General features: G+C 44.7%; 1 protein-coding gene across 2 annotated transcripts in view; it reads left to right on the forward strand.

Annotated features, from left to right (window-relative positions):
* Window positions 1-2,263: 2,263 nt before the first annotated feature.
* Window positions 2,264-23,527, forward strand: part of USP30 (ubiquitin specific peptidase 30) — a 28,102-nt gene continuing 6,838 nt past the window's right edge. Inside the window, exons 1-7 of one of the 2 annotated variants that reach the window (XM_082640279.1) lie at window positions 2,264-2,452; window positions 5,216-5,325; window positions 6,474-6,656; window positions 12,330-12,433; window positions 17,142-17,240; window positions 17,989-18,031; window positions 19,157-19,251. In XM_082640279.1, coding sequence (XP_082496405.1) covers window positions 2,370-2,452; window positions 5,216-5,325; window positions 6,474-6,656; window positions 12,330-12,433; window positions 17,142-17,240; window positions 17,989-18,031; window positions 19,157-19,251 — 717 coding nt within the window. In that variant the 5' untranslated portion in view covers window positions 2,264-2,369. Of the gene's footprint in view, window positions 2,453-5,215; window positions 5,326-6,473; window positions 6,657-12,329; window positions 12,434-17,141; window positions 17,241-17,985; window positions 18,032-19,156; window positions 19,252-23,527 lie in introns of both variants that reach the window. The other variant, XM_082640278.1, reaches the window with a different exon arrangement.

Below are 23,527 nucleotides of genomic sequence, written 5' to 3' on the forward strand. Positions count from 1 at the left end.
ACTCCACTATACGGGATTACTATAATTTTTCTAGGTATTTAGATGCTTCTAGTCTTTTATTATTAGCAACAATGCTGCAATAAATATCTTTATTCTTATGTGTGTGTGATAAATATGTAGGTCACAGAGTATGCAGATTTGTCATTTTTGTAAATAGTCCAAATTGCCCAGGGTGAAGATGGCACCCATTTACTCTCCCACAGGGATGCCCAAGAGTGTCTGTCTCCCCATATACTTACCATCACTGTGTATTGTATTTTTCATGCTTTGTCAATCTGATGGGTGGAAAAAAATGTTTTCTGATTGGAGTTTTAATTTGCATTTCTTTCATTACCAAGTAATGTGGAGCATCTTTTCAAAGGTGTAAATACCAGTTATGCTTCCTTCCTAACTACCCCAGCTGGAGTCAAGGCCATGTGCCCAAGTGGGTAGTTGAAACCAACACAATGTGGAGTGCTGATCACAGTGTGGGGTAGTAATGGTCCCATCTTGATGGACTCAAGTCTGAGGCAGAAGTGTCCAGCCTAAGACACAGACCTTAGATCCACACAGATCTGCCTGACATCCTGTCTGGTCACAAACCAGTTGTGTGACCTTGGCCAAGTCATTTTACTTCTCTGGGCTTTCCTCTTCTGTGGAGATTTTTTTTTAATACATTATGCTTTATGCACATGTAACACAACTTTCTAGCAAGTCATCTTTATTTAAACTTGATTATTTGTTTTTATTTTTGGTGGTGTTGGGTCTTCGTTGCTGTGCATGGGCTTTCTCTAGTTGTGGCGAGCGGGGGCTACTCTTTGTTGCGGCGAGCAGGGGCTACTCTTTGTTGCAGTGCACAGGCCTCTCATTGCGGTGGCTTCTCTTGTTGCGGAGCACAGGGTATAGGCACGCAGGCTTCAGTAGTTGTGGCACACGGGCTTAGTTGTTCCGCAGCATGTGGGATCTTCCCGGACCAGGGCTCGAACCCGTGTTCCCTGCATTGGCAGGCAGATTCTCAACCACTGCACCACCAGGGAAGCCCCTGAAGTGGAGATTTTAATAGAACCTACTTGGTGGGGTTGTTAGGAGGATGAAATAGGACAGTGCACGTAGGTACTTAGCACAGGGATCTAGCCGCCAGCAAGTGTTTGGCAAGCGGTTTCAATTATTATGTTTACAGCAAGGAAAGTGTGAAACCCAGTGTATGAGTCAGGATTCTCCATATTTCTCAATTTTAATTTTTAGTAGTATAAGTATAGTTCGGTATAATCCACTTAAACAAAACTCTCTATAAGCGTATAAAGGGGTCCTGAGACCAGAAACTCTGAGAACCACTGAGCTAGAACTTTGATTTTTTACTAAAGCAGTTGCAACTATTTGCTCTGGAGTTGGGGGAAGTGATTAAAAGGGAGGGCAAATCCTCTCTGGCTCCAGTGCTGTCCAGTGTGGTAGCTGCTGGCCACTTGTGGCTATAGAGTACATGCAAAAAAGCTGGTTCAAATTGAGAGGTACTTAGTACAAAAGAAGAATGTAAATTATCTCATTAATAATTTTTCCATATAAATGACAATATTTTGGACACACTGGGTTAAGTAAAAGATATTGATAAAATTAATTTTATCTGTTGTTTTTCACTTTAATGTGGCTACTAGAAAATTTAAAATGTTTACTTCCATATATTTCTATTGGACACTGCTATTCTGGAGACACACAGACTTGCCTGCCAATCTTGTTTCCACCACTTACAAGCTGTGCCAAAGACATTTTATCTAAATTTCTTGTATTTACTGGGATGTAAAAACTGTGAAGATTGAATATGAATAATGCATGTGACGTACTTACGATGCATTTAAGTAAACAATAAGTTTGGTGGCTGTTATTATTAAAGGTCTCGGTTTCTCTATAGGTGTCGTCAGAGATGGGCCACATGCTCATTAAAAGCCCTTCCTCTGCGATCCATTTCCACTCCGACGACAATTATAACTAACGGTGGCCAAGTCGTGATCCCGTTTTCAGGCGGGGGTCGCCCTCTTTACACCGAAAAATAAAAATGACCCAGGGTCCCTTCTGCAAATGGGATATGTGTAACTATGAACAGGGCCCGAGCAAAACTTGAAAACCAAGCGGCCCCGGGCCGCACGGCCTCCCTAGTAACCGACGCCGACGCCCTTGACTAAGGGGGAAAAGGAAAAACAAGGCGGTGGTCCTTCGACCCCAGTCCTCCGGCGAGAACCACTTCCGTTTCTTCCGGGAGCCCGTCCTTCGGTCTACCCTCCCCGGAGGAGCTGGGACTTTGGCCGCGGGTTCCGCCGTCTCGGGAGCCCCCGGAGCCCTGGGTCCGGCCGCGGAGATCGCGGCGGGGGTGGCGGCAGGCCTCCCGCGCAGCCGCGATGCTGAGCTCCCGGGCTAAGGCGGCGATGACCGCGGCCGACAGGACCATCCAGCGCTTCCTGCGGACCGGGGCGGCCGTCAGGTGAGCTTTGGGGGGCGGGACGGCCGGGGAGGCCGGGACCAGGGGGACCAGGGTACCCAGGCTGGCCTGTGGCTGCCCTTTCACGCCCTAGTAAGGGTCCCCAGGGGCCGGAGTGAGCATTCCGGAGGTTTCTGCGTCCCGAAGTGTTGGAGGCCCAGGCCTTGGGGCGGGAAGGGCGACGGGCCTCCAGGGCCTCCAGGCAACGGCGATTCTGTCGGCACTCCCCAATTGTGCTGGCGCTCCCAGTTTTATCAGTGCCCCCTCCACCCCCCTCCTCCGCCTGCCAGTGCCTCCTCTAATCCTGTCATTGTCCCCAGAATTTCCAGGGAGCCTCAGCCTTGTCAATGGCCCCCTCGGAGCTCTCAGCGCCTCGCAGGCCTTACCGGACCCCTTCATCCTTTCAAGATACCCCCAATCCTTCTGGGCTCCCTAGTCATGTCAGTTCCTGGCCTGCTAGGGTTCCCCAACCTGTCAAGCTCCCCAGTCCTGCCATGGTTCTCACAACCCTGTAAAGTGTCCCGGGCTTGCTAGCGCCCCCCACCCGCACTTTGTCAGTACCTGTCTTCCTGTCACACCCCGCCACACACTTTTGCCAGGGATCCCTTAGTCTGTATGGGTCCCTAATCTAATTAGTGGCTCCTTATCTTGCAAGGGCACCTAAACCAATCAGGACCCCTTAACCTGTTAAGGCTCCCAGTCCTGTTAAGATCCCACATTCCTGCTAGGACCCCCAATAGTATGGGCTCTCAACCCTGTCAGGGTCCCTATGTCCCTTCTCTTATCCACCCTCCCTCGGGCTCCAGGCTTCAGAGCTGAGCAGTCCCTCCCCCCAAGCCCCCTTCCTGACCCTAAATGACTGAGACCCATTGCTCAGGTCAGCTTCCTCCCTCTGGAACTGGAGCAGTCTAAAGAGCTTATCATCCCAGGGTTGGAAGTCCTCAGTGGCGATCCTGTCCAGTGCCCCCGTTCTGTAGTTGGGACACGGGCCTTGCAGTGGCCATGCCTGTGGTCCTACAGCTGAGCTGACAGCAGAGCTGCGGGGAGAAGCCAGATCTTTTCATTCCCAGGCCCCACTACTCTCCTCGTGTTGTGGGGTTTCCAGAGTTCACTTGGCCCTGGGTTTTTTATCCATGCCCTACTTAGGACCTAGGCAGGCCCTCTCTCCCATCCTTTTGACATTCTGTCCTTCAATTTCCCCATGAGCTTTCTGGTTTGAAGCACAGACTTGGCAGCCCAACAGACATGAGTTCAGATCCACGTGGCCTCACGTGAATATACCTATTGTGTAAAAATCAGCACAATGTTGCATTAAGAAACTTCAAGAATAACTTTCATGAATGAAGCTGAGATTATAATACTTGATAATTGCAGCAGCTAACATTTGTTAGGCTCTTACTATGCACCCCATTCATTAGCACTTATTCAATCTTTACATTAATTCTGTAAGGTAGGTCTCACAATTGTCCCCATTGTACAGATGAGGAAGCTGAGGCTTAGAAGGTGCAGTGACGCCATAGGGAATAGCAGAACAAGAACTGAACCAGATTATGGAATTCCACTTTCTTAACCAAGTTCTGTGCACATTCTACCGACACTGTCTTGGGAGAACAAAGATTTATTTGAAATTCAGTCATCAGTTGTGTATCACATCAGCCATGACATTGGAAAAATGTTGGTTGTTGTAGACAGAGTTACTGGTATTACCAGTGGCTCTTCCCTGAGTTAATGTTGACTGAGTTGAGGTCAAAACAATATTCACGTGATCCATATATTGGGATAAGAATATTTAAGCATACACACAAACATATATGTAGCTAACACATATATACAGGTATATATTGCACAGGTATATGTAGGTACATATATTGGTTGCCTTATTTAGTGGAAATACATAACTGTGTATGAAGACAGTGTTTTAAGTTACTGGTGAAATTTCTTTATTTGTAGTAAAAGAATAACTTCAGTATTCGAGTCACGCCTCAAATGAAGAAATCTGTAATTTAATAAATATTTAGAAGATCTTTTATACTATTGTATGCCTCTCCCCCACCCCATTTAATAACCTAAAAGATAAATCCATTTCTATATTTCTCCAGGTCCCAATCATTCAATAAGTATCATCGAGAACCTACTATGTGATCTAAATACTTGGAAACACTTGGGATATGTTAGTGTGTAAAACAAAGATCCCTGCCCGTGGGGACTTTGCCTTTCATTTGCGGGAGACCGAAAATAAACGTGGTGAATAAGTGAAAGTTAGGTTGAAAGGTGGTGAGCTCTGTGGTAAAAAGAAAAAGTAGAACTGGGTAAAAGGGCCACGAGCACAGGTTCTAGTAGTTTGTTAGAAGTAAAGGATGGTGGGGGGGGAGTGAGCCCAGCAGTGGGACCTGAGGGAACAGCATCTGAGGCAGAGGGAGCAGCAGTGCAGAGGGAGCAGCAGTGCAGAGGCCCTGGGGTGGGAGCTTGGCTGTGGCCAGGGTGGCGGCCAATATGGCAGCAGAATGAGAGGCAGAGCAGGAGGAAAGCCCTGGCCGGTGCGGCCCTGGGGAGGTTGTGCTCTGACTTAGGTTTTAGATCCTAATGTCTAAATGTGCTGATTTTCAAGACATAATCCTATACTGTATATTACTTTAATCTGAAAGCTAGGTATTTGGCAGGCCAGTGGGTTATTTTGATGAAATGTTATTTCTGTGTACCTGTACCTGTATATACACATATTGCATGTGTGATGAGGAAAGACAGTAAACTTATTTTCTTTTTTAGATATAAACTCATGAAGAACTGGGGTGTTATAGGTGGAATTGCCGCTGCGCTAGCAGCAGGAATATATGTTATATGGGGTCCCATTACAGAAAGAAAGAAGCGTAGAAAAGGTAAGAATGAAACCTTTGGATCATGGTCTAGAGACTGGACCCAAACTCTTATTGTTTAAAAACAGTACAAAAAGGGGAGGACATTTTTGGTTCTCTTGTATCTTCAATTTTGTCAATAGTACTTTCTTTTAAACAGAAGTTAATTTTAATGACTCATTATTTTATACCCCATAATAAAAAGATTTATATTTCACCCCCACTACGGTCATGAGTGTGAGACATGCTTCGTAATGAAAAATTTCAAATGGCTTAATTGTCTGAGTGTTCTCATTGCTATGGCCATTGTGTTTTTCAGTTGTACAGCTGCCTAGTTGTGTGACGCCTTTGTGCTTTCACTGAATATAGCTGCTAGTCACTAGTAAATGTTTCAAGTTCGTTTCTTCACTAACACAAAAATCTATTTCCTTATTTTTAAAAATGCTCCCCTTTGGCAATGTTGCTCTACTTATATTGATTAAAATTCAGCCAAAATAAATAAATACGTAAAAGGGACAGGTGTAGCAAAATGTTGATCACTGTTAAATCTGGGGATGGTTTTAAGTGGGGTTCATTAGATATCTACTCTTCTTTTGTGCATGTTTGAGAACTCTCATAATAAAAAGGTTGTTTTGTTTGTTTTTGTTTTTTACTTTCAGCAGAAGAGGGAAGTATGTCAGGTTTTGTTGATCTCTTTGCAGAAGGATTGATCAGAATGGCAGGAGTGGTGTCTTTCCCACTGATTATAAGAACAAAATCATTGTCCTGGGGAACAAGAACAGAACAATTGTTTTCTTCTGTTGTGAGAAACATTGCTTTCTTAACAAAGAAGAGAGAGAGTGTGAGGGAGAGAAAGAGAGAGAGAGGTTACTAAGTGTTTCTGAACATTGAATGGAAGCCAGGCTGTGCCAGACACTCTGGTGCATTTCAGTAGTCACACGCGGCCTGGACTTGTCCTTCTGTGGCTTACGGTCTCCTGAAGGAGCAGTGGTAGGACTGGGCCTCGGCTAGGACAGGATGCCTGGCCCCGTGCTCTCTGTGGATGAGGACTTTCTGAGGTAGGGGTTTTCAATCTAAGGCCACGGTGCAGGAATTCTGGGTCCCAAATGGGAGAAGACAAAGGAGATGGTCCAATGCAATGCACTGTTCTCTTGTTCCCCCCACTTTTTTAGGGCTTGTGCCTGGCCTTGTCAACCTGGGGAACACCTGCTTCATGAACTCCCTGCTGCAAGGCCTGTCTGCCTGCCCCACCTTCATCAAGTGGCTGGAAGAGTTCACCACCCAGTACACCAGGGGTCAGGAGGAGTCCCCCCAACACCAGCGCTTGTCCTTGACACTGTTGCATCTCTTGAAAGGTACCTACCTGGAAATGAAAGGGCGTGCTGTGCATTTTCAAAGCAGCAGCCCAGATGGCAGGCAAAAGGTTAATAACCTTTATGTAGAAAAAGATCATACCTATCATTATGATAAAAGCACTAAGGGCCCAATAGATAGAGACAGGTATTTTTTTTTTAACAAAGCTGTAATCATTTATTTTAAAACTTGTCAGTTTAGTAACAGCTTTTTAGGGAAGGAGAAAAGTCCACTTCCATTTAAGCATTTTGACTGTAAGAAGTAGTACTCTGGTTTCACAAACATCAAAGTTTAAAAACAAAAAGTGTCTTAGCCTAGGAAATAAGGTAATTCACAAAAGAAGTAATTGTATTGAGATAGATTGTATTGAGATAGATTCAGAATGCATCTAACAAACAAAATAAGCAATTTGACCATCATCAAAGAAATATAAATAACATAATAGTGAGGTACCATTTTTTGGCCTGTCAGCAAAGATTGGAAAATCCACAGCCGTTGAGTGACACGTTCATAAATGCTGGTGGGGGTGTAACTTGGGGCAGCCTTTCTGGAAAACAGTGGAACTGGCACAGTAATAGCTTGCAAAATGTTCAGTACCATTTGACCAAGTCATTGGTGGACCATGATTTACACTAGCCTGCAGTGGAGTTCTCAGGGCAAACAAGTGTGGGAATGGCCCAATACTGGCCCCGAGCTTGGAGAGTCACAGTGTACATGGGCTAGGTAAAGGTTTTTGGAAGCCACCAATCTAACTTCATTTTGAAACCACTTTTTTTGACTGTAGAGCTGGGTTTCCTCCTGTAGCATCTGGACAGCCCCACACGCAGATACCAAAATCTGCAGATGCTCAAGTCCCTTATATGAAATGGTGTAGTGTTTGTGTATAACCTGTGTACATCTTCCCATAAGCTTTAAATCATCTCTATGCTACTTATAATACCTGATACAATGGAAATGCTATGTCAGTAGTTGCCGGTGCCTGGCAAATTCAAGTTTTGCTTTGGGGAACTTTTTGGAATTTGTTTTCCTTAGTATTTTCTTTTTTGGGGGCTGCACTGTGCAGCGGGATCTTAGTTCCCTGACTAGGGATTGAACCTGGGCCCCTGGCAGTGGAAGCGTGGAATCTTAACCACTGGACCACCAGGGAATTCCCTTCCTGAGTATTTTCAATCCTTGGTTGAATCTGAGGATGCTGAACCAGTGGGTATGGACGGCCGACTATATGTGCAAAGATCTCCAGCACCTAGTGGTGTTGGGGGGAAAAAGGAAAGAATATGGTTATCCAGCAGTAGAATGATTAAGCAGTCAATGGAATGTTGCATAGCCATTAAGAATCATCTTTATGAAATGTTTCTGTTTTGTTTTTAATTTGGGAAAGGGCATAGGCTATCCTATTAAGTTTGAAAGAGTGGGGTACGAAATATGGTATAATTTTACTTCAGCCAAAGCAAAAATTTCCACAGATAAAGGCTGGACAGAAAAAGCCAAAATGTTAGCCGTGGCTATTTTGGCATGGTGCAGGTGACAGTTTAAAAACATGAAAAAAAAAAAAACTTTCAATAGTAAGTGTGTATTACTCACATAGTCAGAAAAAATTGATTTTAAAAACACTCAGCTAGATATTGCTTCAATGAGGTATGATCTCAGCTTGACACAGAAACCTTTATGAAAAGTAAGTTCTGCTCTTCTGTATAAGAGGCAACTTGGAAAAAAAAAGAGGCAACTTGAAAATAATTTCTTTTACTGCCCTGTTAAAAAAAAACATACCATCCCAAAGACTGTGTGAAGAACTGACATGTCCACATAGGTGTCATAATGTAGGGTTAGGTGTTGTCCTCCCATTATATCTTTCCTTCTCTGCTTCTGCTTCTCAGTGTCTTTTATTTTGGTTTTTAGAAATAGTTTTTCATTATATAAGTAATTCATGAGTAAATTCTTCTTGTTAAAAAATTAAAGCATTACAGATAAGGCTAAAATTCTCTTTATCACTACCCCAGTCCCGCTCCCTTCCTTCCTTCCCAAAAGTAAAAATAAGTGTAACCTTCCAGACCATTTTCTATGTTTCTAAGAACCCACAGAAATGATATATTGTTTTGTTTGTTTTTTCATGACCAAATAACGTGACATGTATTAGAAAAATGGCCATTTCATTTCATTACTTGTAGCTCTACCTCATTCACCGTTTTTTTTTTTTCTTTTTGTGAGTTTACTGGTCTCATATATTTTGTCTTCTGTGAACTTCCAGCTCATATCCTTTGCCCATTTTTTTTTTTTTTTTTTGCAGTACGCGGGCCCCTCACTGCTGTGGCCTCTCCCATCGCAGAGCACAGGCTCCAGATGCGCAGGCTCAGCGGCCATGGCTCACGGGCCCAGCCCCTCCGCGGCATGTGGGATCTTCCCGGACCGGGGCACGAACCCGCGTCCCCTGCATCGGCAGGCGGACTCCCAACCACTGCCCCACCAGGGAAGCCCCTCCTTTGCCCATTTAAAAAAATTGAGGTGAAGGGGCTTCCCTGGTGGCGCAGTGGTTAAGAATCTGCCTGCCAATGCGGGGGACACGGGTTTGAGCCCTGGTCCAGGAAGATCCCACATGCCGCAGAGCAACTAAGCCTGTGCACCACAACTACTGAAGCCCACACGCCTAGAGCCCGTGCTCCACAACAAGAGAAGCCACTGCGATGAGAAGCCTGCGCACCGCAACTAAGAGTAGCCCCCGCTCACCACAACTAGAGAAAGCCCGTGCGCAGAAACGAAGGCCACGTGCAGCAAAAAATTATTTATTTATTTATTTATTTATTTAAAATTTGAGGTAAAATATTCATAATGTAAAATTTACCACCATAACCATTTTCAAGTAAACAGTTCTGTAGTATTAAGTGTATTCACATTGTTGTGCAACCATGACCACTATTCATCTCCAGAAAGTTTGCGCCTTCCCATATTGCAACTCTGTATCCGTTAAACAATAACTTCCCATTTTCCACTGCCCCCAGACCCTGGTAACTACTATTCTCTTTTCTGTCTCTGTGAGTTTGACTATGTACCATATTTAAGTGGAATCATACAATATTTGTCCTTTTATGTCTGGTTTATTTCACTTAGCATATGTCCTTGAGGTTCATCCACATTGTAGCATATGTCAGAATTTCATTCCTTTTTAAGGCCGAATGTGAGTAATATTCCGCTGTGTGTGTATATGTATGTGTATACACACTACATTTTGTTTATCTATTTATAGGTCAGTGGAAGTTTGGGTTGTTTCCGCCTTTTGGCCATTGTGAATAATGCTGCTGTGGAGACTGGTGTACAGATATCTGTTCAAGCCTGTGCTTTTAATTTTGGGGGGTATAGACCCAGAAGTGGAATTGCTGGATCAAATGGTAATTCTGTTTACTATTTTGAGGAATCACCATACTGCTTTGCATAGCAGCTTTGGCATTTTACATTCCCACCAGCAGTGCACAAATGTTCCAGTTCTCCACATCCTCACCAGCACTTGTTATTGTCTGTCTTTTTGATGGGTGTGAAAGTGCTATCTCATTGTGGTCTTGATTTGCATTTCCCTAATCATAGGTTATGTTGAGCATCTTTTCATGTGTTTATTGGCCATTTCTAGGGGTTTTTTGTGTTTTTTTATGAAACATCTATTCAGATCTTTTGTCCATTTTTTAATTTGGTTTTCTGTATTTTTGTTGTTATTGAGTTTTAGGAGTTCCTTATATATTTTGGATCTCAAGCCCTTATTGAACATGTGATTTACAAACGTCACACGCCTTTACAGCTGCATAGCATCCATAATCGCAAGATATCCTGGTTTACTTAGCCATTTGCTTCTGGTGCCTTGTCTACATAAACAGGCTGCAGTGAACATCCTTGTACATGCCCATCGTGCACATAGGCACCTCTTTCCCTGGGGTAGATCCTGAGAAAGTCATACTGCTGGATTGTAAGATATGAAAATTAGTAGACGTTGCCACATTGCCACACAGCATTGTAGGCAAAATTGGGCTGAAGGGGACATTCAGATTTTCCTTGGGAGGGTAAAAGCTAACAGAAGGGCTGCCTGGGAATGTAGGAAGAAGAAGGAAGGAACAGTACCTCTCCTGACGGCTCTCCTTCATACTGGAGGGTAAAGGTCTGACCTCAGGGTTTATTTGCACTGATAACTGGCTACTGGCTGCCAACGCCGCTGCTTCTCCACCACAGGTCACCACCCGCGGCACCAGCCACGTTCTGACAGGGTTGGCGTTGGCAGTGTTCAGACCCTCCAGAGTCAGAGTCTGAAGTATTCAGAGCTATCTCTCAAGTTCACTGACTGCAAATCAAGGAGGAGAAACAGGCTGGCTTAGTTTATCTGGAGAATCACTGAACTCCCAGAAACTGCATTGAGAGGGCAGGCTCCTGTATTTTTATCTCCTCTGCACTCGCAGTACTGGCCCAGTGTGATATACTGGTCCATAATAATATGCTATGGCATGGGGGATGGTCAGGATCAGGAATCAACAAACTATGGCCCTTGGGCCAAATTTGGCCTACCGCTTGTTTTTTTTTTTTTTTTTAATAACTATTTATTTATTTATTTTTGGCTGCATTGGATCTTTGTTGCTGTGCGTGGGCTTTCTATAGTTGCAGCGAGCAGGGGCTACTGTTCGTTGCGGTGCGCAGGCTTCTCTTGTTGTGGAGCACGGGCTCTAGGTGTGCGGACTTCAGTAGTTGTGGCGCACGGGCTTAGCTGCTCCACGGCATGTGGGATCTTCCCGGACCAGGGCTCGAACCCATGTCCCCTGCTTTGGCAGGCGGATTCTTAACCACTGCGCCACCAGGGAAGACCCACCGCCTGTTTTTGTGAATAAAGTTTTATTGAAACACAGCCATGGCCGTTTGTTTACATATTATCTATGTAATATGTAATATGACATATTATTTATGTAATGTGTCATATTACGTATTATTTATCTGTCATTTATGGCTGCTTTTTGTGCTACATGGGCAGAGATGAGTAGTTGCTACAGACACCTGCAAAGCCTAAAATGTTTACTAGCTGACCCCTTACAGAAAAAGTTTGCCAACCCCCATCTAGATGTAATTGTAATATAAATTCATAAGCCCATCAGACTTTTATTTTTGTCTATGAGGCTTGATTCTACCTTGATTGAAAAGTAAACCACTCAGAAGGCCGTTTCAGGCTGCCTCATAGAGCTTGATGCTTTGCGGTGATAATCAGAAACTCAAAGGCAAACAAATCCAAGAGAAGGCCTTATGGCCACAGGAGAGTCCTGTAGAGAGGGGTTAGGGCAGTGAGTGTAGGGTTGGACCAGATGGTTGTTTAAAGGCCCTCCTGTCCCTCAGAGTTGTGAGTTAAAATCATTTTATTCACTACAAATCTTGCAACAGTAAATTTATATTGATGATAGTAATTCAGATATCTGAAAGTCAATTACTTTATTTAAATGGTGCAGCCTCATGAAAAATTACATTCTTTCGACAAACACGAAGTGTCTACTAGTGTACTAAGCATTGGGTAAGGCTACAAGGAAGAATAATGAAAGAGATAGAATTCCAAGGTGAATTTTACAGTCCTTACAAAGTAGCTTTGACACGTTGTGCTGTGCAGCTTTTCTGGTTAGTTGTTGTGCTGGTTCACTTAATAACTGTGCTACCTTTTTTGTTCCCAGCTTTATCCTGCCAAGAAGTCACTGATGAAGAGGTCTTGGATGCAAGCTGCTTGTTGGACGTCTTAAGAATGTACAGATGGCAGATCTCTTCGTTTGAAGAGCAGGTGAACACAACATTCAAAGCAGGTTTCCTTGGAGAATCTTTCCCACTAATGAGGTGGGGCCTGAGCCCCAGAAACAGCTGCATTGCTGCAGCGGGAAGAATAAACGCCAGCATTGACCTTGCAGTTGTCTGACCTGCGTGGACATTTCTGTGACATTTTAGACAGCCTTAGTGTCCCAAGACCAGATTGTGAACTTTATTCCTGCTCTCGCAATCAGGGGAGAGGGAAGGTTCACAGGATAGGGCATGAGCACACAGCTGCCAAAGAGGGAAAATCTCTTTAGTTCCTGAGTGACTTTGCATTTCAGTGGACAGTGGGGACATCTGGGGCCTATTAGAGAGAAGCAGGTGGCTTTACCTTAGAGGCTCAGAGGTTTGGGTGAGACTCTTTTTTAGACTATACCTTCATTAAAAAAAAATATATATATATATATATATATATATATATATATCAGTCTTCGGAGGCTGGCTTAAAGTGGCCGCAAACCTTGAGCAGCTGTCATATGCAGTCCCAGGGCCTTCCTTCAGCCACTCCCGCCCCCCTTTTCCACGACTACAGCTTCCTTGTCTTCTTTGGTACTGGCCACCCTCCTCCTCTTCCCCAGAGGACGAGGCTGAGGCTGAGAGAGTGAAGCTCTAGGGACCAAAAATTTCGCTTCCGTTGGTGTACACTTCCGGCGGTCCGTCCCCGCCACCACATTTCCAGGCTGGCCCTGGCCAGCGTTGGGTTGGCTGCTTCTGCCTCCCCCAGGTAGCCCCTGGACCAGAGCCCCTGGGCTCCCAAAACTGTGGGGCTGAAGCAGGAGGCATGTAAAAACGGAGAAGTGAGGCGGGAAGGCTTCCTCTCTCCCCTCTTCTTTAGAGATGATCTCTGTTTCCACTTTCATCTGAAGCCATGTATGTGTTACTTCTTAAACACGATGTTGAGAGTATCCTATACTTTCTTACAGTGCTTCTCGATTAATGCATTATGTGTTGAAATATTTTTCCATTTAGGGAACACTTTTAAAATCCTCCTCTGGTAACTGGAATTATTTAGCTACATTTTACATTTCTCTAAGCTGAGACAGTGACTGAGATTTAGTCCTTAAAAACATCAGATACCTGTCGGCTGAAAAAAAATGTACAAACTCAAAGTTGAGAATTAGGTTTTATTTGACAGACGTCCTGAGGACCTAAGCCCGGGAGGCAGCCTCTCAGATGGCTCTGAGGGACTGCTCCCAAGAGGTAAGGGGGGAGCAGGATATATCAAGTGTTTGCAAAAACAACAAAAACAAAAACAGGTAGTCAGAACATCAAAAGATTACTGTTAATTAAAGAAAAAACAGACATGTCAAGTTAATGAATTTAGCATTTTTTCTGTGTAAGGGAAGATGCAAGGGTCTGAGTTCATTGAAATCATTCCTTCGAGATGCCCCTTAGCTGTCTAGGGCCGGTATCCTGCTTTTCTCCATCTTGAATCCCCTCAGAGGACACAGTAGGGGGCGGCTGCAGGAGCTGATGGCTTGGTGGCCAGCAACGTCCTTTGTTTACTGATAGGACAGGCGACATTCTTTGCCCACATTCCTTTTCTAAGTCCTGCTCTTCTGTCAAGGACCCACTTAAGTCCCAGTTCCTCCTGGGGAGTATTTCCAGTGTCTGACACTGAGCCGCAGAGTGCCGTAGTATGCGTGGGAAGGAGAAAGCATGTCTGTCTCTGGTTCTGTTCTTCTTTGAAGGTATCCAGAGCATCTAGCATGGGGCCTTGTCCACACCTTCACTGTTAATGATCTGGTCATCCAACCACTTTTCAGTGTCTAAAGCTAGAGCTGTGGGGTGCTTTGGGCCAGGTATGTGAATTATCTGATTGAGTCCTCACCACAGCCCTGTAAGGAGTTACTGTTACTATCCCCATTTTACAGATGAGAACACTGAGGTTCAGAGCAGTCAAGTGACTTGCCCAAAGCCACACAGCTATTTGAGTGGCAGAGCCAGAATTCAAGCCAGTCTGGCACTAAAGTGGCTGCTCTTCAGCTCTTCTGCAATACTGTTCCTTTTCTCAAGGCCAAGTAGTCACATGGCTGATGGTGACAGAATAAGTTTTGGATCCGACCCCATCCTGTCTTGGGATTTTTCTCTGTGGTGAACCCTTGCTCATGCTTCATGGGCTGGCCCAGATGCTTGGTCTGTCAAGGCTCCCCGAGCCTTGCAGGAAGAGATGATCCTCCCTCAGCTCCATGTCCAGGGCTCACTGGTCCTAACAGGGCCATAGCATTGCACTGCTAGATAGTAGCAAGGCTGCCATGTCTGCCCCTGGGTGGTGAGTCCCTGAGGGCAGGAGCCTTGCTTTCTTACCTTTGAGTCTCCATCGCTCTCTCGCCAATTGCTGGTCATAGCCTCAGAGTGGATTCATGTATACATGCAACAAATGCTTACTGATGCCGGCCTCGGGGAGGGCCTGCTGAGGGCACTGTGGTAGCAGCAAGTGTGACTTGCAGGGGCCCTGTGCTCAAGGAGCTCGCGGTGTAGTGAGGGTGGGGCTGCAGACCATCCACAGGTAACCTTAACGTGTGCTGAGAAGGTGATGTGAGAAAGTGTGGGGAGGGCGGGCGGTGAGAGGAAAGCGGCAGGGGGACTCCTTTAGCGGGGGCGGCTTCTCTAGAGACCTGAGGTTTCAGCTGAGACCTGGAGTCTAAAGAGGAGTGAGGCCCGGGGTGCTGTGGGCGCAGTGTGCCAGCCGGAGGAGCAGAGCCGGGGCAAAAGCCTCGAGCAGCTGCGGGGACACAGAGTTGAGAAGGGCAGGAAGGGCAGGGCAAGCAGTGGAGGAGCGGGGCCTGCGGGGACACAGAGTTGAGAAAGGCAGGAAGGGCAGGGCAAGCAGCGGAGGAGCGGGGCCTGCGGGGACCGCAGGGCCTGGGAGGCCGAGGGCCAGAGCTGGGCTTCTGCTCTGCGCGCAGGGGGAGCCACTCGGAGCTTTGGCCCGACCTAATGTGAACAGGACCTCGCCGGCCTCTGTGTACAGGGTGGGTGCAGGGGGGCAGGACGGGAGCAGAGAGGAAAGCTGGGCAGCCGTGCAGACACCAAGGCCGGGGAGGGTCCGGCTTAGGCTGGGGCTGAGGCAGGGCAGATGGAGAGACCTCAGGGATTCAGTGGGTGGTTTGGAGGGAGAGCCTGCGGGGCCGCTGCTGAATGGCCGGGGTGAGGTTAGGTCAGGGAGGGCTGGTGACGGAGGGTTCCCTGAGGAGCCCTCAAGGATGAGAGAGAGGCGGCCGCGTGAAGACCTGGGCGCGGGACAGACCCAGGCCTGAGGTGGGAGCCGGCTTGGCGCATTCAGGGAGCAAGAGAAGGCCAGGGGCTGGGGCGGGGAGAGGGTTCTAGGGCCGGGGCATGTCAGGGCTGGCCAGCTAAGAAGGGAGCCGTTCACTGCAGCAGTGGAGGCCATCGGGAGGTTGAAAGCAGAAGAGAAAAGTCATTTGCCTTTAGAAACAGATGGCTCTGGTGACTGTGGACGGAGCCAAGGGTGGCAGCCCAGTGAGTATCAGCCGCGTCAGAGCTCAGGGGGGATGGGCTGCCCATCCCAGGAGAGTCGGGGTGGCTTTGGCTTTTGGGGAGAGGGGCGTTTGAGTTGATCCTTAAAAAATAGTCCCCTGCCACATGAGGCAGCCATTCTGCTTCTGGGTGTACGTCCGAAAGAGCTGAAAGCAGGGACTCAGATATTTTGTGTAGCCCTGTTCACAGCAACATCATTCACGACAGCTGAAAGGCGGAAGCAGCTCACCTGCCCATCGATGGCTGATGGATAAACAAGATGTGATAGGTGTGCGTAGTGGAGTATTACTCAGCCTTTAAAAGGAAGGAAATTCTGTGCTACATCATAGATGAATCGGCATATTGTGCTAAGTGAAACAAGTAAGTCACAAAAGGACAGATACTGTATGATTCCACTTACCTGAGGATAAGCGGAATTCATAGACAACAGAGTAGAACAGTGGGTGCCAAGGGGTGCGGGGGATTGGGGAGTTAGTGTTTAGTGGGCGTGGAGTTTCCATTTAGGAAGATGAAAAAAGTTCTGAAGATGGACGGTGGTGATGGTAGCACAGCAGTGTGAATGTGCTTAATGCCAATGAGCTGTACACTTAAAAAGCTTAAATTGGATGAGTGTTTTACCACAATGAAAGCAAAACAGTAGTCAGGTAGAGAGGTCAGAGCCATCTCAGTACAGCTAAAACAGGCTCAGAGGGCTTCCCTGGTGGCGCGGTGGTTGAGAGTCCGCCTGCCGATGCAGGGGACACGGGTTCGTGCCCTGGTCCGGGAAGATCCCACATGCCACAGAGCAGCTGGGCCCGTGAGCCATGGCCGCTGAGCCTGCGCATCCTGAGCCTGTGCTCCGCAACGGGAGGGGCCACAGCAGTGAGAGGCCCGTGTACAGCAAAAAAAAAAAAAAAAAAAAAAAAAAAAACCAGGCTCAGAGATGGCTCAGATCAGCGTGAAGCCTGCACACCCAGCATTCATCCCTTCTCTCTCCCCTTGGGCCTCTCAGTTGAGGGCCTTTACTCGTGAAAATGTCTAGGATGTAACCATTTCCATTTAACGCACTGGGCCTTGAGAAGGTGGAAAGCAAATTCTGCCCACCTTAGCCATAGGGGGTCTTGCTGGTGGTCCACACGGGTGGTTCTGACGTTGCCGCGGCCTCTTCGGGCCACTCTGAAGAATGCTTTGCCCTTTGACAGGACGCTCATGAGTTATTCCATGTCATTACCTCGTCTTTGGAGGATGAGCGGGACCACCAGCCCCGGGTCACACATCTGTTTGATGTGCATTCCCTAGAGGTAAACCATTAACACTCTCAATAAAATGAACGCGGTCTGTGCATATTGAACAGGTACAGGGAATACAAATGTAATTTTCGTGTAACTTTAAACTCAAAAGTAAGGTTCGATAAAAACCCAGTAGTGGGAGTGAGGCTGGGGGAGGGTCTTAAACGTCACACTTGCCAGTTGGTGACTTTGGTTAGGGATGTCAAGCTCTTAAAAACGATTCCTTGCTGCACTTTGTGTTGGGCTTGAGATGAAAGAATGTATTTTCCCCCCCTATTTACTACAGGAGAACAAGGAGCCACAGGAATGCTAAATGAATCTTATTTCTCTGGCACATTATAAATGTTAGGGAGTTGATAAAAGTTAATTAGTAAAAGGGGGGGAATATTCTGAAGAGGCAGTATGTTCAATTGCATTTGGTGAAGGAACAGGTACAGTAACCAACCAGAGAGCATAACTAAGGCCCCTTTTAGGAAGCTTGGTTTAAAGTTGATTTTTAGGGACTTCCCTGGTGGTCCAGTGGTTAAGCCTCCGTGCTTCTAAGGCAGAGGGCTCGGGTTCGATCCCTGGTCGGGGAGCTAAGATCCCACGTGCCGAGCGGCATGGCCTAAAAGTAAAGAAATATATAAATAAATAAAGTTGATTTTGAACTGTGCAGTCAGCACAGAAACTTGTGAGATTTAGGAGTGGGGTGAGGGTGGGTGATCAGAGAGATTGCAGTAGAGTTTTCAGCCTCTCTCTTTTTCGTCCCCTACAGCAGCAGTCAGAAATGACTCCCAGACAGATCACCTGCCACACCAGAGGTAACCATTTTCTGTTGAACTGTAATACGTGAGATGTGTACTTTTTAGAAATGACAATAATTTGCTTTATGTTTTCTAAAAATAATGTTTTTTCTGGTGACACCCATGCTGACTTGGAGTGTATGTACTTGAAAGGAACTTGTGTTTTGGGAACAGTTTTAAACTGTCCCCCTGGTGAACATCTTGAATTGTTCCATCACACCCGAGCCCTGCTCAGTTTCCTCTGAACAGACTTATTTCTCCCTCAAACTAGGGTTTTTCTTTTCCTTCTTGAATTGGTCCTCTGGTGAACTTAATAAGCTGAAACTGCCGTGTCCTCAGCATTTACACTTTGGCCAACTATTCCTGCAAATGATCCCTTCCTCCTTAGAAGGAAATTATTGTTTTCTTAGCACTTAAAAAAAAATGACGTATCAATTCCTTTGCACGCTGGTAGTAATGAGAACAGTTCTCTTTTGGGTCCATACCGTGTGCCAGGCACTGTAATATCTCATTTAAGCCTCCCAACAGCTCTGTGAAGTTGGCAGTATGGAGGATCGTGGGGTCATAATTATCCCCATTTCCAGCAAACTGAGGCTTACAAGGATGAAGTCTCTGGCTCTGGTCACATGGCTAATAAGCAAAGCCAGGACCCAGCCCAGGCTGGCCTGACTTGGAGCCCGTGGTTCCAACTAGCACACCACGCTGCTGTGTTTATTCCGCTAGCCCCCGTCCTATCCCCCCCAAAGCTCGTGTTTCTCAGAACTTGCTTATTCTGATGATTTCAGAAGTTTATCTCACTTTTATGGAATGTTCACCAGTGGTATCATTCTTTGACATCTCAAACATTTGAAGCAAATGTTTGTAAAAAGACATTATCAAACACAAATTTCTTTTTTAAATGTGACTGTACCTATTATATAGAAACCACATTTAAGGACCTGTGTAAATTCTCCTGTGAAGGGAACTGGTTGTCTTTTTGATGGATTTCAATAAGGGAAGCTCTTTCAGTTTCCTTTTCAGGAACTTTTTTGTTTTTTTTTTTCTAAAGAAGGTGTGTCTACCACATACTAAGAAGGGGGGTGAATTTTGAGGTTGGTGCCAGAGGGCTAGAGGTGGCCTATCCAAAGGTGTTCTGTATTCCAGGGTCACCTCATCCCACATCCAGCCACTGGAAGTCCCAGCATCCTTTTCATGGAAGACTTACTAGTAACATGGTCTGCAAACACTGTGAGCACCAGGTAAATACAATACCAATACTTGATATCTTCTGGCAAGGTTTTATTTAAGTTAAGATTCATGAAGGATCCAGAGCATGAGGATTGACATTGGTGTCTGGCTTCTGTGATTTTTCTGGGGTCTGTAGGCTTGGTGGACCGACTGCCCACCCTTGGTCAGTGCTGACATATCAGTTGATTCTCAGATGGCATCTTCTGTACCAAGAGCAGCAGACCCATTGTGATTGGCAGGGTTTTGAGTCCTAAGGTTGGGTCTATACCCACGGTGAACACAACAGATTCTAGGGCTGGTTTTTTTTGGGGTGGGGGTGGTTTGCTTTTGAGAGTTTAAATTTTTATATGCAAAATTTTGAGCATGATGCAAAAATAGAGAATTGTACAACTGGCACCTCAGTGAGTTTTAGAATATTTTTCATCACCCACCCCTTGCTCCCACACACACAAAAAAACCACCCCTGTACCCATTAGCAGTCATTTCTCATTTCTCCCCACACCCTGTCAGCCCTAGGAAACCACTAATCTACTTTCTGTCTCTATATAATTTGTCTATTCTGGACGTTTCATATAAATGGAATCATATAATATATGGTGCTTTGAGACTAGCTTCTTTCACTCAGCATAATGTTTTCAGGGTTCTTCCACATGTTGTATCATGTATCAGTACTTCATTCCTGTTTATTACAAAATAATATTCCATTGCGTGGATAGGCCACATTTTGTTTATCCATTCATCAGCTGATGGACATTTGGGTTGTTTCCACTTTTGCCTTGTTTCAAATCTTAAGAAACAAATATTTGGTGTTTCGTAATTAAGTATGACGTTATCTTTGAGTTTTCATATTCTCCTTTTATCACACTGAGAAAGTTCTTTTCTATTCCTAGTTTGCTGAGAGTTTTTATCATGACTAATAATTGGATTTTGTCTTGCTTTTTCTACATATATTGAGAGGATCTTTTTTTTCTTTTATTCTGTTAATATGGTGAATTACAGTGATTGATTTTTCTAATGTTAAACTACCTTTGTGTTTCTGGGATAAATTTCATTTTATTGTGATGTCATTCTTTTTATATATTACTAGATTTGGTTTGCTAACATTTTCTGAAGGCTATTCGTGTTTTATGTTTATGATTTTCTTGTAATGTCTTTCGCAGGTTTTATTATAAGGGTTATGCTAGCCTCATAAAATAAGCTGGGAAGTATTCCTGCCTCTATTTCCTCAAGGTCTTTGGGTAATATTGGTATTGCTTTTTCCTTTAGTGTTTGCTAGAATTTGTTTCTTTTTCTTTCTTTAGTTCTATTTTTGCTGAATTTCTTTTGAGACTTTGCTATTAGGCACATACACATGAATTAATTATGATGAGTTGACTCTTATTGTCGTGATAAAATGCCCCTCTTTATCTCTAGTAAGACTCCTTGTCTGGAAGTCTGTTTTGTCTGTTTAGTTTCCATCTAACTAGTGTTTCTATGGTATGTCTCTTTCTGTGCTCTTATTTTTGACCTATCTTTTGTCTTTGTCTTTATTTATTTATTTATTTATTTATTTATTTATTTATTTATTTTTGCGGCACACGGGCCTGTCACTGTTGTGGCCTCTCCCATTGCGGAGCACAGGCTCCGGACGCGCAGGCTCAGCGTCCATGGCTCATGGGCCCAGCCGCTCCACGGCATGTGGGATCTTCCCAGACCGGGGCATGAACCCGTATCCCCTGCATCGGCAGGCGGACTCTCAACCACTGCGCCACCAGGGAAGCCCTGTCCTTGTATTTAAAGTGTGGCTTTTGTAGACAGCATATAATCGGGTCTTGCCTTTTTATCCAGCTTCCTATCTGCCTTTTAATCGGTGTGTTTAGTTCATTTACATTTAACGTAGGTATTTATAGGGTGAATTTAGGTCTGCTGTTTTATCGTTTGTTTTCTACTTGTCTCATATAGTTTTTGTTTCTCTGTTCCTCCATTCCTCCCTTCTTTTGGGTTAATTGAATACTTTTTAGTATTCCATTGTAATTCCTCTGTTAGCTTTTTAGCTACACTTTTTTTACATTTGTGTGTGTGTGATTACATCATGCAGTGTTAACTTATCACAGTTTATTTAGAGTTAATATCATATTCCTTTGTGTAAAATGTAGGAACATTATGAAAGTATAGTTCTGTTACCCCATCTTTTGTGCTTTGTCATATATACTATTTACATCTACATACATTGTAAACCCCACAACACTGTCATAAAAATTTTTACTCTAAACAGTTATATGTGTTTAAAAGAAATTAAAAGAAAAAAATTTCACATTTACCATTTTCAGTATTCCTCAGTGCTTTCTGTAGATCCAGGTCCATTTCATGTTTTTTTCCCTTCAGTCTAAAAATATTCCTTTAACATTTCTTGCAGGTCTGTTGACAAATTCACTTAGATTTCATTTATATAAAAATGTTTTTGTTTTGCCCTTCTTTTTGAAGACTGGTTTGGCTGTGTATAGAATTTTGGATTGACAGTGTTGCTGTTGTTTTGGTTTGGTTACATTTATGCTTTTCACCAACTTTGAACTTTTTTTTGGCCACTATTTTTTTCAAAAAAATGTATGCCCCATTCTCGACTTGTTAGTCCATTTGATATTGTCCCACAGGTCACTGAGGCTTGGTTCTTTTTTCTTCAGTCTTTCTCCTCCATGTCATTCAATTTAGATAATTTCTATTGACCTATCTTCAGATTTACTGACTGTCTTTCCCATCTTCAATCTCTGTTTGCTTGCCCAGTGAATTTTTCATTTTAGTTATTGTTCCTTTTAATTATATATTTCTTTTGGTCCTCTATAATTTCCATTTCTCTGCTGAGATTCTCTATTTGTCCTGCGCTAGATCTAAATAACTCTCTCTTCCTTTATGTCCTTGAGCATATTTATAATACTCCTTTAGGGTCCTTGTGCTAATTTCACCATCCAGGTCATCACCTCCTCTTCCCTACACAACATGGGTCACACTTTCTTCTTTTTGTGTACTGTATGTCTAGTAATTTTTAAATATTGACACTGTAGTAGAGACTCTGGATTCTGGTATTTCTCTCTGAGAAATAATGAATTCTGTTCTAGCAGGTGGTTGCCTTGGCTGAGCTCAAACTCCAAACCCCCTCTCTCCAACACTGGGCGGCAGAATCTCTGCTCAGTTTTCTCAGCCTCCAGCCGCAGCTTCTTGCTGAGTCCCTGGAGTCTCTTCCGCGTCTGTGTGCTTTAGGGATCAGCCATGGGATCAGGCAGGGCTTATACACAGATTTTAGGGCCTATCCTCTCTTGGCTCCTCTCTTTCTGGGATTTCCTCCAGCCTCTGTACCAGCCCTGAACTCTGTCTCCTGATACCTTAATTCTGTAAGGCTGCTGCTTATTCCCACCCAACACTGAACTGCATGGATTAGGGGGTACCCTTAGGCAAAAAAGCCACACAATGCAAATCTCACCCATGGAGGTCCTGTTTCTCCAAGAATTGACTTATCCATTTCTGCCTGCTTTTGGTAGCCCTCCAGTTGTTCAAATTGTTTTGTTTTGTTTTGGTCCAGATTTTACAATTGTTATGTCAAGGAGAGTTAGTCTAGCCAACCTACTATGCCATAATTGAAAGCAGGAACTCTTTTTTTTAAAAATAAATTTATTTATTTATGTATTTATTTTTGGCTGTTTTGGGTCTTCATTGCTGCGCGCGGGCTTTCTCTAGTTGTGGCGAGCGGGGGCTACTCTTCGTTGCGGTGCGCGGTCTCCTCATTGCGGTGGCTTCTCTTGTTGTGGAGCACGGGCTCTAGAGCGCAGGCTTAGTAGATGTGGCACATGGGCTTAGTTACTCCACAGCCTGTGGGATCTTCCTGGACCAGGGCTCGAACCTGTGTCCCCTGCATTGGCAGATTCTTAACCACTGCACCACCAGGGAAGTCCAAAAGCAGGAACTCTTAACCCTGTTTTATCATTTGTTGTTTTGGGGCTTTTTTTGCAGTTAATAATATAACATGCACATCTTTCCATATAATCATGTATAGTTCTACTACACTATTTTTAATATACTATTCCATTCTATAATATATGGACATGATATAATTTATTTAATCATTCCCTAGAATTTTCACCCATTTACATTTTGCTGTCATAAATGATGCTGTGATAACCACATCCTTGTAGTTATGTATCCATGGTTATTTCCTTAGGATAAAAATCCCCGGGCTTCCCTGGTGGCGCAGTGGTTGAGAGTCCGCCTGCTAATGCAGGGGACACGGGTTCGTGCCCCGGTCTGGGAAGGTCCCAC

Source organism: Mesoplodon mirus (assembly GCF_964341445.2).
Source record: "Mesoplodon mirus genome assembly, chromosome: 13".
In the NCBI taxonomy this organism is placed as follows: Eukaryota; Metazoa; Chordata; class Mammalia; order Artiodactyla; family Ziphiidae; genus Mesoplodon; species Mesoplodon mirus.